Source organism: Pan troglodytes, chromosome 19, assembly GCF_028858775.2.
Source record: "Pan troglodytes isolate AG18354 chromosome 19, NHGRI_mPanTro3-v2.0_pri, whole genome shotgun sequence".
Classification (NCBI taxonomy): Eukaryota; Metazoa; Chordata; class Mammalia; order Primates; family Hominidae; genus Pan; species Pan troglodytes.
Genome location: NC_072417.2, coordinates 95,172,963 through 95,186,404, shown reverse-complemented (window position 1 = coordinate 95,186,404; position 13,442 = coordinate 95,172,963). Strand labels below are relative to the sequence as shown.

Here is a 13,442-nt window from a genome sequence, read left to right as displayed (position 1 = left end):
TTTCCAGGAGGTAGAGAGCAAAAGCCCTTCCAATGACCTTGGTACCTACTGTGCCCTTGATCTCGCGTTCCTAGCTATCTCATGGGTTCTGCACCGGTGCCTCCTCCTGCCCTCGGTAAGGCACCTTCTAGGTCCAGCTGTGGGGCAGGGAGCGACAGGCAAGAATGATCTGACCCCTTTGGCCGGGCACGGTGACAGATGGGCTGAAAGATGAGTCACTAAACATGATCTGGGGCGCGGGGCGGGGGTGCAGCTCAGTTTCAGCCCCTCGCGCCGGGGAGGATGACCGTGCAGCTTTATATAGCCCCTGAGCCCTATATAAGCAAGTCAGAGGCCGAGGCTCGTCCGACAGGAGCCCTCAAGCTGATCTGGTCGGGACCGGATACATTATTAACCCCAGTGCAGTAGCGTCCCCAGGGGCAACCTGCCCCACAGCGCCCAAGATGCCTAGCAGAACTGCCCGCTATGCCCGCTACAGCCCACGGCAGCGGCGGCGGCGGATGCTGGCTGATCGCAGCGTGCGTTTCCCTAATGATGTCCTGTTCTTGGACCACATCCGGCAGGGTGACCTGGAGCAGGTGGGGCGCTTCATCCGGACTCGGAAAGTCTCCCTGGCCACCATCCACCCCTCAGGTGAGCAAGGCCTGGAAGAGCTGGCCAGGGCCTGTGGGGGTGGTGGGGGAGGCCAGCAAGGAGGACCCGACCTGGGGCTCAGTATTGACCCCTCCCGTCCTCCCTGCCCAGGCCTGGCCGCCTTGCATGAAGCCGTGCTCTCTGGAAACCTGGAATGCGTGAAGCTGCTGGTCAAATACGGGGCTGACATTCACCAGCGAGATGAGGCGGGCTGGACACCCCTGCACATTGCCTGCAGCGATGGGTACCCTGACATAGCCAGGTGAGGGGGCCTGGGTCTACACAGGCTTGAACCCGACCCCTCCGGGCCTCAGTGGGTCCCCAGGATGGGGGCCCCAAAATGTAGCCCGGGTGGTGTCGGCAAGAACCCTAGAGGCTGGGGGCGGTGGCTCACGCCTGCGCCTGTAATCCCAGCACTTTGGGAGGCCGAGGTGGGCGGATCACCTGAGGTCAGGAGTTCGTGACAAGAACCCCCTCACTACTAAAAATACAAAATTAGCCACGCGTGGTGGCGCGCGCCTGTAATCCCAGCTACTCAAGGCTGAGGCAGGAGAATCACTTGAACCCGGGAAGTGGAGGTTGCCGTGAGTCGAGATCATGCCATTGCACTCCAGCCTGGGTGATAAGAGCGAAATTCTGTCTCAAAAAACAAAAAAACAAAAAAAGAACCCTGCAAACCCTAGAGGCTTCTGGAATCCTGTTTCTGCCTTTGTCCTCAATAGAACCAACTTGAAAAGCTGGCCACAGCTTCCAAAGGGTCAGGTTTCTTCCTCCTCACCCTACCCGGACCTTAGGACCCCAAGGTGGGGGACACACAGGTGACCCCAGGACTCTGGCCCTCTGACCCGGGTTGGGGCGAGCACTCTCCTGGCTCCTCCCCGCTTCAGCCAGAGCGACCTTTACACTCCAGGTACCTTATCTCCCTGGGAGCGGACAGGGATGCAACCAACGACGATGGCGACCTGCCCTCCGACCTCATCGACCCGGACTACAAGGAGCTGGTGGAGCTCTTCAAAGGGACCACGATGGACTGAGCCAGCTCTGCCCGCCCGCCCCCGCGCCCAGGGCCGCCTCCCTGGAGAAGCCGCGCGTCGCCCATGGGCCAGCACGTGCCCCACCCGTGGGCCAGGGGCGGCCGGACCCGTCCCTCCACGACCCCGCCACCCCTCCTAGGCCTGGCTTTGTCTCCAGGTGAATTTTTTACTGTGACACTTTTTACTTTTTCAATAAACGTGACTCCCAGGTGAGGGGGCCTGGGTCTACACACGTGGTGCCTGTGGTGGTGTCCTGATTACTGGGCTCTGGCCGCTCCCAGTGGCCGGCGGCGCTCACCGTTCAGGCCAGAGAGGTCCGGAGCTTCCGCCACGAGCCCCAACCCCGCACTGGAATCCCGGCCTGCCGCCCCCGCCCTCCGCCAGCCGGGCGGTCACGTGAGAGCGCGCTGCGCCTGCGCCTGTGCAGCCAGCGGTGGCGTCACTTCCGGCGGGGCCTCCCAGCTGGAAGAGGCGGTGGCGGCGGGTCGGGGCGAGGTGAGGCGGGTGCGGCGCCGGGCGGCGGGGACGGGGCGGGGCGGGCGCGGCTGGGCCCCGCCCTGGTGTCGCCGCGCGGCCGCGGGTGCCCTGCAGGGCCGGGCGGGGCCGGGCGCGGGGGAGTGGCCGGGCAGCCGGGGTCCGAGGGAGGGGCCCGCGTTCCCGGCCCGGCACCTGCAGGAGGGCGCGGCCCGCGGGGCGCCTGGGAGCGCGCGTGGGGAGGGCGCGGCTCGGACTGAGCGCCTTTCCCGCCCAGGCCGGGGCAGGTGCCGGGGACCCAGCGCCGCCGGACGCTCGCAGCGGGCCAGCCTTCTGCCGCCGTCGGGGCTTTGGGGCTGACAGAGCCCCGCTTTCCCGGTCTCCTGGAGGGACCGTGCCTGAGGATGCCTCCGATTCTCGGAGCGCCGCGGGCCCGGCCGTCCGCATTCTTCTTCTGTCCATTTTTCGGCCTTGCCCTCTTTCCCGTCTCCCCGGGCGGTGATGCTGGGCCTAACGGGGAGAACGGGGCCTCCGCCTGCCTTCTAGGCACTCACTGGGCGGTGGTTGTGACCGCGGGGGCGGGAGCCATACGGGGCACGGGCTGTGCTTCTCTCCCTCCTGCCCCTGGGTAGCCGTCGCAGGAAGGTGGTCTTTCAGCTGGATCCCCAAGGATGAGTAGGATAGTTTTGGGCAGAGAAGACAGCTTGACCAAAGGCCCTGAGGTGTAAACAGGGACCAGTGAGTGGACTTTGGGTGGGATGTGGCGAGAACGTGGGAAGTGGGACGTGAAGGAAGAGCCAACTCTTCCTAAAGGACAGGGCTGGATTTGGGGCGAGTCAGGGGAGGTTGTGGTTTGAGTGGGATCAGGATGGGGAGGAGGGCGCACACGCTCAGGCTGTTGCTGCCACCACCCAGGGGAGAGGGTGAGGAGGTGGTGCAGCGCTTAGAGGCTTTCCCTGGGCGGTCTTCAAGGGACCACGAGGTGCCAGTGTGGCAGCTGTGACAGCCGTATCCTCGTGCGCCTGCTTGGGCAGTAGATCATTTTCTAGCCTCGTTGGCTGAAAAAGACACAGAACACGAAGAGAAAGTGGAGTCTTAGAAACTTTGAATCTCAGAAACTCCGGAGGAGCATGGTGACTAGCGATGGCGTCACTGATTCTAACTCTGGAACCTCACTATTGTCACGTTGCTGGAGTGTTACTTCATGGCCTGTTCTTAGGCATGTGGCTGTGTGGGGGAAAGAATTTGAGACTGGGAGGCCAGAGACTGGGGTTCTGTCCCCTCCCCACCAGGAAGTCTCTAAAGCCCTTGGGTCCCCTGTAGGAGGAAGGTTCTACATAGTTCTACCCAATGCGACTCCCCTCCCTATCTGGAGGGAGGGCCAGTCTCTGAGCAAAGCCACATGGGTATCAGTAGGGAGTGGGTCTTTCAGGGAGTCCAGAAACCTGCTGTAGGGTGCAGGCAGAGTGGAGGCAGACTTTGGGAGGCTCAGGCCAGCTGCAGCATTCGGGCTGAGCCCCAACTGCTGTGGCCTCGGAGACCCTGGGAGGGGCACCGCTGCTTGGTGGCAGGCTCCTTCAGCGCTGAACTGGAAGTTCTCAGGGTATCTTTCTGGTCCAGCTGTGGGGATGTGGGCAGTGTGTGTAAGGGCCCAGCGTGGTGGCTGCCCTGCCCTTAGCCCGACAAGTGTTTGCTGTGGCTGGTGGCAGTCTCTTCTTTCAGTCCCCAGTGCTTTTCTGGGCCTCCACATCCCTAAGAGTGGGCTGACTCTACATTCCAGTTTACCCAGAAGAGTTGTTTCATTCTTGATAATCAACAGCATCCCTTTCGTTCTTTTTTTTTTTTTTTTGAGGGCAGAGAGCAGAGATGGGGCCCTTTTTTGTTTGTTTGTTTGTTGTTTGTTTTGAGATAGAGTCTTGCTCTGTCTCTGTTTCCCAAGCTGGAGTGCAGTGACATGGTCTCTGCTCACTGCAACCTGCGCCTCCTGGGTATAAAGCGATTCTCCTGCCTCCGACTCCTGAGAAGCTGGAATTACAGGTGCATACCACCATGCCTGGCTAATTTTTTTGTTTTTTTTTTTTTGAGAGACAGAGTCTTGCTCTGTTGCCCAGGCTGGAGTGCAGTGGCACAATCTCGGCTCACTGTAACCTCTGCTTCCTGGGTTCAAGCGATTCTCCTGCTTTAGCTTCCCAAGTAGCTGGGACTACAGGCATGTGCCACCACGCCCAGCTAATTTCTGTATTTTTTTTTTAGTAGAGATGGGATTTCACTGTATGTTGGCCAGGCTGGTCTCGAACTCCTGACCTCAGATGATCCTTCCACCTTGGCCTCCCAAAGTGCTGGGATTACAGGCATGAGCCACTGCACCTGGCCTAATTTTTGTATTTTTTTTTTTTAGTAGCAATGGGGTTTCGCCATGTTGCCCAGGCTGGTCTCAAACTCCTGACCTCCTATGATCTGCCCACCTCAGCCTCCCAGAGTGCCAGGATTACAGGCGTGAGTCACCGCACCTGGTCGAGATGTTGCTCTATGTTGCCCAGGCCAGTCTTGAACTCCTGACCTCCCAAAGTGCTAGGATTACCACCACATCTAGCCCCTTTCTTTTTTCTTTTTTTGAGACGAAGTCTCACTCTTGTCCCCCAAGCTGGAGTGCAATGGCGTGATCTCGGCTCACTGCAACCTCTGCCTCCCAGGTTCAAGCGATTCTCCTGCCGCAGCCTCCTGAGTAGCTGGGATTACAGGCGACTGCCACCACGCCTGGCTACTTTTTGTATTTTTAGTAGAGACGGGGTTTCACCATGCTGGCCAGGCTGGTCTCGAACTCCTGACCTTAGGTGATCTGCCCACCTCAGCCTCCCAACGTGCTGGGATTACAGGCGTGAGCCACCACGCCTGGCCTCAGCCGCTTTCATTCTTAACAGCATCCAGTTGAACCATACGGCACATGCTTGTCCTGTCCATCATCGTATTGGATAAGGAGCCACAGAGACCTCACTGAGCTGCCGGCTTTCCATCGCTGTGCTTCCGTCCCTATTGGAGCAGGCGAGCCTACCTGTGGGCTGCATCACTTTGAATGAGGATGCTGAGGCTCAGAGGAGCTTGCCCGGGGCCCCAGAGCAGAGGAATACCTGCAGTCCAGTAGGCCAGGCCCTGTAGGCTGGACAGCCACGGAAGCAGGCAGTCAGGTCCTGCAGAAGGCACAGACTTGCAGGTCGCCTGCGCTGTGTGTGGCTGGTGGCAGATAGTCCTGTGGCAAAGGCTGTTGGGGCAGGAGTGGAGCAGCAGGTGACACCTGATAAAACAAGCTGGGACTGGACAGTGGGCTTGCTGGCAGCAGAGGGCCTGGGTGACACCCTGGTGGTAAGTGACTTGGGGATAGGGTTTCAGGAAGATCATGTAGACATCTGTGTCCACCTGTCCTGATGCTGGGTGTCTGGAACTGGAGGTTGTCCCAGCACTGGGTGGGGTGGGGTGACGTGGGATGTGGAAGACTTTGAGGGGAAGGGGAGAAAATACCTAAAGACCATGTAGCCTGAGGGGCTCTGGAAGGGTGGTCCTGGGCCAGGAGAGTGTCATCGAGGGTCCTCCCATGTGAGACCCCAGCCATCGTGAGCTGCGCTATATTTTACAGTACATTGAGAAATAAAAACCACCATTGGTTAAATTCTGACGTGATAGCAATTGTCAGGCGCAGCCCAGTTTCAAAGATATTAAAATATGAAAACTATGAAAGAAAACTCTCAGAGGCAGTGGGGTGTGGTGTAGCGACTGAGGAGTACGGGGCCGTGGCCGGGACATCGGCATGCTCGGTCTTGATTCTGACAGAAAGAGGGAAGGAAAACGGGACCGAGGCATCGCCTGACCCTCCCTCGCTGCTCTCACCCTGGTGGTGGCCCAGGTGGGATGAAGGCCAGGGGGCCGGGCTGGGTGGGGTCTCGAGACCTCTGAAGTGGGGCTGTCTCTCTGGGCTGAATGGAGCCCCTCCCTCCCACCCTTCACCTGTGGTCGGCCTCGGTCAGGCCTCCACTCCCCTTTACCTGGGCAGCTGAGGTGTCAGTCTCCTGCTGGCTCAGGGGCTGCCACCTCAGGTGGCCGTCTGCCGTGTGCTGGGTCTTTTCCGGCTGCCCCCGGCGCTTCTCTGGGCCTGTGCCATTGTCCCCTGCTCACTCTCACCCATTATGGTCCTGGGTCCCTCCACATCCACCACCTCAGGGACCCCATGCATGGATGTTGTGCCTCAGGGTCCCCTCTGCTTAGCCAGACACCAGCCTGCTGCCCACCGGGCCTGAGCTAGGGCTGAGCTGCCTGCCAGCCACACTTCCTGCCCTCCCCCCTCAGCTGTGTGCCTCACTATGCTAGGCCGCCCCGCTGAGGTTGTTGGAGGCCTTATTGTGGCTCCATGGTGACCTCTTGGTTCAGAGCTCGCTTGACCTCCAGCCCTCTCCGTGGATGGCTCCTTCCTGCCCTCACAGACACCGTCCTGGCCCCGGCTCCAGTTATGTCCATGCCTCGGCCCTCTGCAGCTTCCTCCCATGCCATGTGTCCCAGGGCCTGTCTGTGGCCCCTCAGGTCCTGCCTCTTGTGCTTGGTGTCCGTCTCTGCGTGGGGGCTGTGGTGCCGCCTCTGGCTGCTGATTCCCTTATGGGAATAGGCCAGGTGTGCATTGCTACCCTTCTGCGGTGGCTCTTCCCTTTGGGTAATTACAAGTGAAATTCTCCAGCTGTCCTTGTACACATCTTGGGTGTGTGTACCTAGGAGCAGAATGGCTGGGTCATAGGTTGTGCACAGATACTTGATTTTTAATGGAAAATTACTTCTGGGTCAGAATTGGGCACCCAGCTCCTTGGCAGGGCCCCAGGAGGCAGTGAGGCTGAATGAGCTGCAGAACCGTTTCTTGTGCTTCCAGGGGGACAGCAGGCCCCTGGCCTCTTGGAACTGCTGGCACATCCAGGAAAGCCTGGGGCTATGTGTGCAGGGTCGGGGGGTGGGGGGGCAGTGTGAGGCCCTGGGGGTCCCTGAGCTGGAGGAAGAAGGCTCTTCGTGTCTGGGAAGACTTAGAGGACACAGCCTGTGGTGTTGAGGGTGTGGGTACATTTCTTTTCCTAACAGGAGGCAAACGGGACTCCTTGTTGACTTAAAACACTGTATGGGTGCGGCTGGGCGTGGTAGCTCACACCTGTAATCCCAGCACTTTGGGAGGCCGAGGCAGGTGGATCACGAGGTCAGGAGATCGAGACCATCCTGACTAACACAGTGAAACCCCATCTCCACTAAAAATAGAAAAAATTAGCTGGGCGTGGTGGTGGGCGCCTGTAGTCCCAGCGACTCGAGAGGCTGAGGCAGGAGAATGGCGTCAACCCGGGAGGCGGAGCTTGCAGTGAGCCAAGATCGCGCCACTGCACTCCACCCTGGACGACAGAGCGAGACTCCGTCTCAAAAAAAAAAAAAAATGTATGGGTGCACAATAGGTGTATATATTTATGGGGTTTTAAATTTATTTACTTAGAGACAGAGTCTCCCTCTGTCTCCCAGGCTGGAGTGCCATGGTATGATCATGGCTCACCACAGCCTCCACCTCCCAGGCTCAAGCAATCCTACCACCTCAGCCATCACTCCTGCCAAAGTTTTTATATTTTTGTAGAAATGGGATTTTGCCGGCCGGGCATGGTGGCTCACGACTGTAATCCCAGCACTTTGGGAGGCCCAGGTGGGTGGATCACAAGGTCAGGAGATCGAGACCATCCTGGCTAACAGGATGAAATCCCGTCTCTACTAATAATACAAAAAATTAGCTGGGCGTGGTGGCGGGCTTCTGTAGTCCCAGCCACTTGGGAGGCTGAGGTGGGAGAATGGCGTGAACCCGGGAGGCGGAGCTTGCAGTGAGCCAAGATGGCGCCACTGCACTCCAGCCTGGGCAGCAGAGCGAGACTCCATCTCAAATAAATAAATAAATAAATAAATAAATAAAAGAAATGGGATTTTGCCATGTTGCCCAGGCTGGTTTTGAACTCTTGGGCTCAAGTGATCTGCCCTCTTTAGCCTCCCAAAGTGTTGGGATTACAGGTCTATTTTAATAGGCCAGCAACCGTACCTGGCTTTTTTTGTTGTTGTTGTTAAGACGGAGTCTTGCTCTGTCGCCCAAGCTGGAGTGCAGTGGCACGATCTCGGCTCACTGCAACCTCCGCCTCCCAGGTTCAAGCACTTCTCCTGCCTCAGCCTCCCGAGTAGCTGGGACCACAGGTGCCCGCCACCACATCCGGCTAATTTTTGTATTTTTAGTAGAGACAGGGTTTCACCATATTGGCCAGGCTGGTCTTGAACTCCTGACCTTGTGATCCAGCCACCTCGGCCTCCCAAAGTGCTGGGATTACAGGCGTGAGCCACCGCGCCTGGGCTTTTTTTTTTTTTGACACAGGGTCTTGCTCCGTTGCCTGGGCTGGAGTGCAGTGCCACGATCTTGGCTCACTGCAGCCTTGACCTCCTGGGCTCAAGCAGTCTTCCCACCCTAGCCTCTGAGTAGCTGGGACTACAAGTGCATGCTGCCACACCAGGTGTGTTCATATGGGTGTGTGCCGCATGTGTGTGGGCAGGTGTGTACAGAGAGGTGTGTGCGGGCGGTTGTGTGTATGCATGTGTGTGGCAGATGTATTCAGCTAAGGTGTGTGCAGATAGGTATGTGTGGGCAGGTGTGTGTGTGTGTGTGTGCGTGCACACAAGGCAAAGGGAGCCCCGGAAGGGTAGTTGCTTGGGAGGATGTGGGGCAATCAGTGGGATCTGGGGCAGGAGTGACAACCGAACCCAGCAGGGGGACCCCAGGCCAAAGGTGTGGCTGCATAAAGGCCAAGTGGCCACTGGAGGCAGAGGATGCATGGGGAGAAGAGCCACGGGAGAGGGCAGGCTGGGAGGCAGGTACCCCTAAAGCAGCAGTCGGTCAGTGGTGAGAGCCAGCAGGGGGCGAGGCAGGGGGCTGGCCAGTCTACCTGTTACCTGAGCTCTGCCTTTCTCTGTAACGGGAGCTTCCCAGCAGGCAGCATGTCCCTGTGGGACCCTCAACCCAAACAGGCCTTTCCCTCCATGCTCTGGTGTTCGTGGGCTGGAGTCCCTGGCAGGAGGACTGGGCAGAGAGATCCCAGAGTCCAAGAAAGGAGAGGTGACTTTGTGAGCAAACTGGGTGCTGCCGTGGGTGGGGAGCCCCTGGCCCTTTTTGGACCCCACTCCTGGCCTGGGATGGGGCACAGAGTTCCAGGGCTGGGAGCTGGTTTTCTGCTCTTTGCTGATTTTGCCCTTGAGCCGTGGGATTCTTATCACGTGGTGTTTGAAGGCTGGACCATTGACATGAGGCGGAACGAGCCAGAGAGGACTCGAAGCCTCAGTGCTCCTGGCCCTCTGTGAGGGCTGCAGCCGTGTGCCCTGGAGTATCTGCAGCCTTGGGCCTCTGGGTGGGCAGGGGAGTTGCTTGTGCTCAAAGCCCCCTCCTGGGAATCCTGGGACTCCCCTCCCCCAGAACCTGGAGTTGCCCCCTCTGGAGCAGGGCAGGCTGGAGACCAGCCCTGTCGGCTTCCCCACCTTGGGGTTGTGTGTCCTCAGCTGGAGTGGGGACACTGTCCAGCCTGCCAATGTGAGCGTCTGAGCCTCAAAATAGACTCCGTTTTTCCAGAGCCGTGGATTCCCCTAGGCTGAGAGGCCATAAACGGGCGGCAGCCCAGTGTCTTGGTCACCAGGTCAGGCCCAGCAGCTTCCTCCAGGGCCACCCTCTCTGCCCACCAGGGGAGCTGGAGTTTGGTTCCATCTCCAGGGTACTGATGTGGCTCATGCTCTAGGGAACCAGGAAGCTGGACCTGGGTAGGTGCCGGGGAGCTGGGATCACCTTTAGGAAGCTCATCCCCGTTTTACAGAAAGGAAATCAAGGCTCAGCAGAAGCCGTGTGCCCAGCCCTGCACCAGGGAGAGCAGGGTCAGTTTCCTGAGGGGCTGCAGGCCCTCTGCTGCAGTGAGAGGCAGCCGGACATCAGAGATACTGACGGCCCCACCAGCCCACGTGGGGAGGGGCTCTGGCCACGGTGCTCCCAGTGCTGGGGCTGAGGCCTCCACGTCTGAGCCTGAGACGTGGAGGATCAAGGCCACTGAGCGGGCTTGATCGCTTCAAGTCGTGTGTGTGTCTGGCTCGTCTGGCCAGCTCTCTGCTACGTCGTAGGGTTGCCTGGAGCCCACTGGCTGCCTGTGGCTGGACCCCAGCCTGTGGGGGACACCCTGGTAGGCAGAGGGACCATGCACTTTGTTCACATCTGAAGGGAGGAGGCAGGTGTGCCCTGCGCCTCCCGCTCCTTCTGGGATGGAGAGGGTGGCCCTGCGTCCCACGCCTGCGCTGGCTTCTGTTTCAGAGGCTGAGGGGATCTGGCGGTGGAGCGCTAGGATCAGACGCCCCCGCGATGACCAGGTGGGTCTCAGGCAGGTGGGCTGGTCTCCACCGGGGCGGGGTGTGGGCTCCCACCCTGCTGTGTGCCCTGTCTCATGCGCCAGGCTCCCCCAGCTCCCCCGTCTCCAGAGTCGTGTACAACGGCAAGAGGACCAGCAGCCCCCGCTCCCCACCCAGCAGCAGCGAGATCTTCACCCCAGCCCACGAGGAGAACGTCCGCTTCATTTATGAAGGTGGGTGCGCCTGCCACACAGCTCCTGCCCTGTCCTTGACGGAGTCAGCTCTGCCCCCAGCCCAGGACCCACGCTCCGAGGAACCTCCAGCGGCCCCTGCCCCTGCCCCTCCAGGGCACAGATAGCCCCATCACTGTGTCCACAGCCTTCAGGGCCCAGACGGGTAGGGGTGGCCGAGGGGACCTTGTGTAGAGAGGAGACCTGGTTCTGATCATGGGGGGAGCCCGGGAGGAGGGGCTGGGGGTGGGCCATGCCGCAGATAGAGGCCGCATTGGGAGCCAGTCATCCATGCTAGCAGCACTGGAGGAGTTTGCTGGGGAAAGGGAGGGGCCTTTGAAGACAGACAGGCACGCATCCAGCCATGAACGGGCGTGTTGCAGAAGTGGCCGGGAGGTGGTTGTCTGGGATTGGGGAGTGTGCCATGTGCTGGGGCTGGGGAGGTGCGTGGATGAGGTGGGAAAGATAGAGGCCTAGCTGAGGAGGATGCGCTGCCTCCGAGGCGCAGGGAAGCCTGGGGTGGGGTCATAGGGGTCCCTCTGACCACAGTCCTGGTCATCTTGCGGGGAAGGGACAGGCCTGCCAGAGGAGCAGGGACGGGGTCTGCAGGTGAGTGAGGCTGGGGTGGGCAGAGGGCTGTGGGGGAGCATGGAGGACACTTCTGAGGGAGAAGAGGATCTGGGAGGGCAGGAGCTGAGGGCAGGCACTCTCGTGACGTGGATGCCACCCCCTGGGGCAGGGGGTCCTGAGCACACCACTCTCTGCCTCTGCAGCCTGGCAGGGTGTGGAGCGAGACCTGCGAGGCCAGGTGCCGGGTGGCGAGCGGGGCCTGGTGGAGGAGTATGTGGAGAAGGTCCCTAACCCCAGCCTGAAGAGTGAGTGGGGGCTGACCTGGGGGCAGGGCTGGGCCGGCAGGCCGGGCCTCATGGGCAGGAGGGGCCTGTGCCCACCACCTACCGCGTTGTCCCCTGGCAGCCTTCAAGCCCATCGACCTGAGTGACCTGAAGCGCCGGAGCACGCAGGATGCCAAGAAGTCCTAGAGCGCCCGGCACCCCTCCCCGGCCTCCGGAAGATCAGGGTGCGAGGTGTTGGTTCCCTCCTGTCCTGTGGCCCTGCCCCTGGGATGGGGGTGCCTTGCTCCAGCGGGCTGCAGACCCCAGCACTGGCGTGACTGACGGCTGAGGCCTGCCTCTCCTTCCCAAGCCCCCTTCCTTCATCCTTGGGGGTCTCAGGCTGCCCCCATCATGGGGGTCTGGGCCCTGCCCACCCTCCTGCCCTCCCCCAGCCACCTGGCTGCATTTTTGAAGCTGCCTGGCCCCCAGGGGCCCTGACCTGACCTCTCTCCTCTCCCCTCACCCTCCTGCCCCTGGCCACTGCAGGATCAGGAGGGGAGAAGAAGGAGCCTCTGCTGCCTCCCAGGCTGCTGGGACTGGGCTGGTTTTGTCCTTGAAGTGGTCAGGATACAGGACAAGGGCAGCCCCACCCCATCCAGCCTGGGCTCCCCGCAGACCCTTGCTGCTCCCGTGGCCTGGACATGCTGGGGAGCTTCTCACACCTACCCCTACCGTCCAGCCTGGCCTCTTCCCTGAATCAGCTTCAAGATGGCACCAGCTCTTTGGGCCTAGGATACTGCCGGGCCCCCCAAGAGGGTCCCCAGCAACCAGGCCTGGCCTCCTGGTGTCTGCGGTCACAGTGGCCCCTGCGCAGGGGCACCCAGGCTGACCCTGAGGTGCTGCTGCTGGGTCTGTCTTGGCTCTGGGGTGTGCTGGGAAGGTCACCAGGTCCCTTTTTCTTCCTGTGCCCTCTGAAAGCCAAGTGTCTGTGTGGCTGTGGAGCTCGAGGGTCTGTGAATAAAGGCGGCGGCACTGGGCGTGGCCTCTTGGTGGTCTGTCAGGCCTCTGCCCCTGCGGCACACATGCACAGCCAGCTCCCGGGCAGGGCTGGAAACCCCAGATCATGGCGAAGGCTTCTGAAGCCCAGAAATTCTCAGTCTAAGCCACTGGGCGTGCTCAGGTCTCCTAGGGCAGGTGGTGGCAGGGAGGGCATTCTGGAGGGAGAGGCTGGGCTGCCTGATACCACTACCCTTGTTCTGCCACAGGGGCTCCCCAGGGGGCTGCAGAGGTGGTAGGCGCCACCCTGAGCCCACCCTCTGGGGCACTGTGGCCCCTCTAGGAGCTGGCTCCTCCCCTGTCCAGAAGAAGGGGGTGCCGCTGGGCCCAGGAGAGAGCCACGTGCACTTGACCTTCAAACCTGCAAGCTGCCCTGGCAGGCCAGACAGGGAGCTCTATTCCTGTTCCTGTTGGAAGCGAAACCAGAATTTATTCCAGGAACACGCTTTCCCAGAAGAGTGGCCCCACAGGCGCCTCCTGGTGGGTGGGCTGGTGCAGGAGATGCTGGCACAGGGCTGGCCTCCCCGGGGAGGAGGAGCAGGGGAGGGTGTTCCAGTAATAAACCAGCCCAGCTGCTGCCTGGCAGCCAGTGTGCACAGCAGTACCCAGCCCCGAGCCAACTCCCTGTAAACACACGGCCTTACCTGGCCCCCGTGGGGCCTGTGAGTCCTTCGAGGAGCGTTTCGAGTGCCCACCAGGCTAGGGTGACCCAGGCTGCCTCCCCCTGTCGAGCCGATGCAGCTTGGGGGACACCACCACGGGGATGA

The 13,442-nt window shown here is 60.5% G+C and overlaps 3 protein-coding genes across 18 annotated transcripts; all 3 read left to right on the top strand.

Annotated features, from left to right (window-relative positions):
• Positions 1-318: 318 nt before the first annotated feature.
• Positions 319-1,899, top strand: PPP1R27 (protein phosphatase 1 regulatory subunit 27). The gene is made up of 3 exons (XM_523747.7): positions 319-633; positions 745-895; positions 1,544-1,899. The coding sequence occupies exons 1-3, from the start codon at positions 444-446 to the stop codon at positions 1,665-1,667; spliced, it is 465 nt and encodes a 154-aa protein (XP_523747.3). The 5' UTR covers positions 319-443; the 3' UTR covers positions 1,668-1,899.
• A 177-nt stretch (positions 1,900-2,076) lies between these two features.
• LOC134806913 (MAPK regulated corepressor interacting protein 1) lies at positions 2,077-12,656 on the top strand. Of its 16 annotated transcripts, none has more exons than XM_009433522.4 (8): positions 2,077-2,162; positions 5,063-5,501; positions 8,557-8,692; positions 10,522-10,577; positions 10,671-10,789; positions 11,560-11,661; positions 11,762-11,864; positions 12,166-12,656. In XM_009433522.4, the coding sequence occupies exons 3-7, from the start codon at positions 8,678-8,680 to the stop codon at positions 11,824-11,826; spliced, it is 357 nt and encodes a 118-aa protein (XP_009431797.1). In that variant the 5' UTR covers positions 2,077-2,162; positions 5,063-5,501; positions 8,557-8,677; the 3' UTR covers positions 11,827-11,864; positions 12,166-12,656. The 16 variants fall into 16 exon arrangements, with proteins under 16 accessions (XP_009431797.1, XP_016788671.1, XP_016788668.1 ...); XM_063799441.1 differs by lacking the exons at positions 2,077-2,162; positions 8,557-8,692 and adding exons at positions 2,805-4,178; positions 4,543-4,637; XM_063799440.1 differs by lacking the exons at positions 2,077-2,162; positions 8,557-8,692 and adding exons at positions 2,805-4,178; positions 4,540-4,637.
• On the top strand, positions 8,699-10,515 carry MCRIP1 (MAPK regulated corepressor interacting protein 1). Its single transcript, XM_063799433.1, has one exon. It carries the CDS (start codon positions 9,006-9,008, stop codon positions 9,531-9,533), a length of 528 nt encoding a protein of 175 aa, XP_063655503.1. The 5' UTR covers positions 8,699-9,005; the 3' UTR covers positions 9,534-10,515.
• Positions 12,657-13,442: the final 786 nt, after the last annotated feature.

Excerpts from the sequence above, each read along its gene's own strand:
- LOC134806913 (XM_009433522.4), top strand. Across the intron at positions 10,790-11,559 it reads CGTCCGCTTCATTTATGAAG|CCTGGCAGGGTGTGGAGCGA; the intron begins GTGGGTGCGCCT and ends CTGCCTCTGCAG. Across the intron at positions 11,662-11,761 it reads CCCTAACCCCAGCCTGAAGA|CCTTCAAGCCCATCGACCTG; the intron begins GTGAGTGGGGGC and ends GTCCCCTGGCAG.
- PPP1R27 (XM_523747.7), top strand. The coding sequence starts at position 444 with ATGCCTAGCAGAACTGCCCGCTATGCCCGCTACAGCCCACGGCAGCGG. Across the intron at positions 634-744 it reads GGCCACCATCCACCCCTCAG|GCCTGGCCGCCTTGCATGAA; the intron begins GTGAGCAAGGCC and ends CTCCCTGCCCAG. Across the intron at positions 896-1,543 it reads GGGTACCCTGACATAGCCAG|GTACCTTATCTCCCTGGGAG; the intron begins GTGAGGGGGCCT and ends TTTACACTCCAG.
- MCRIP1 (XM_063799433.1), top strand. The coding sequence starts at position 9,006 with ATGCATGGGGAGAAGAGCCACGGGAGAGGGCAGGCTGGGAGGCAGGTA.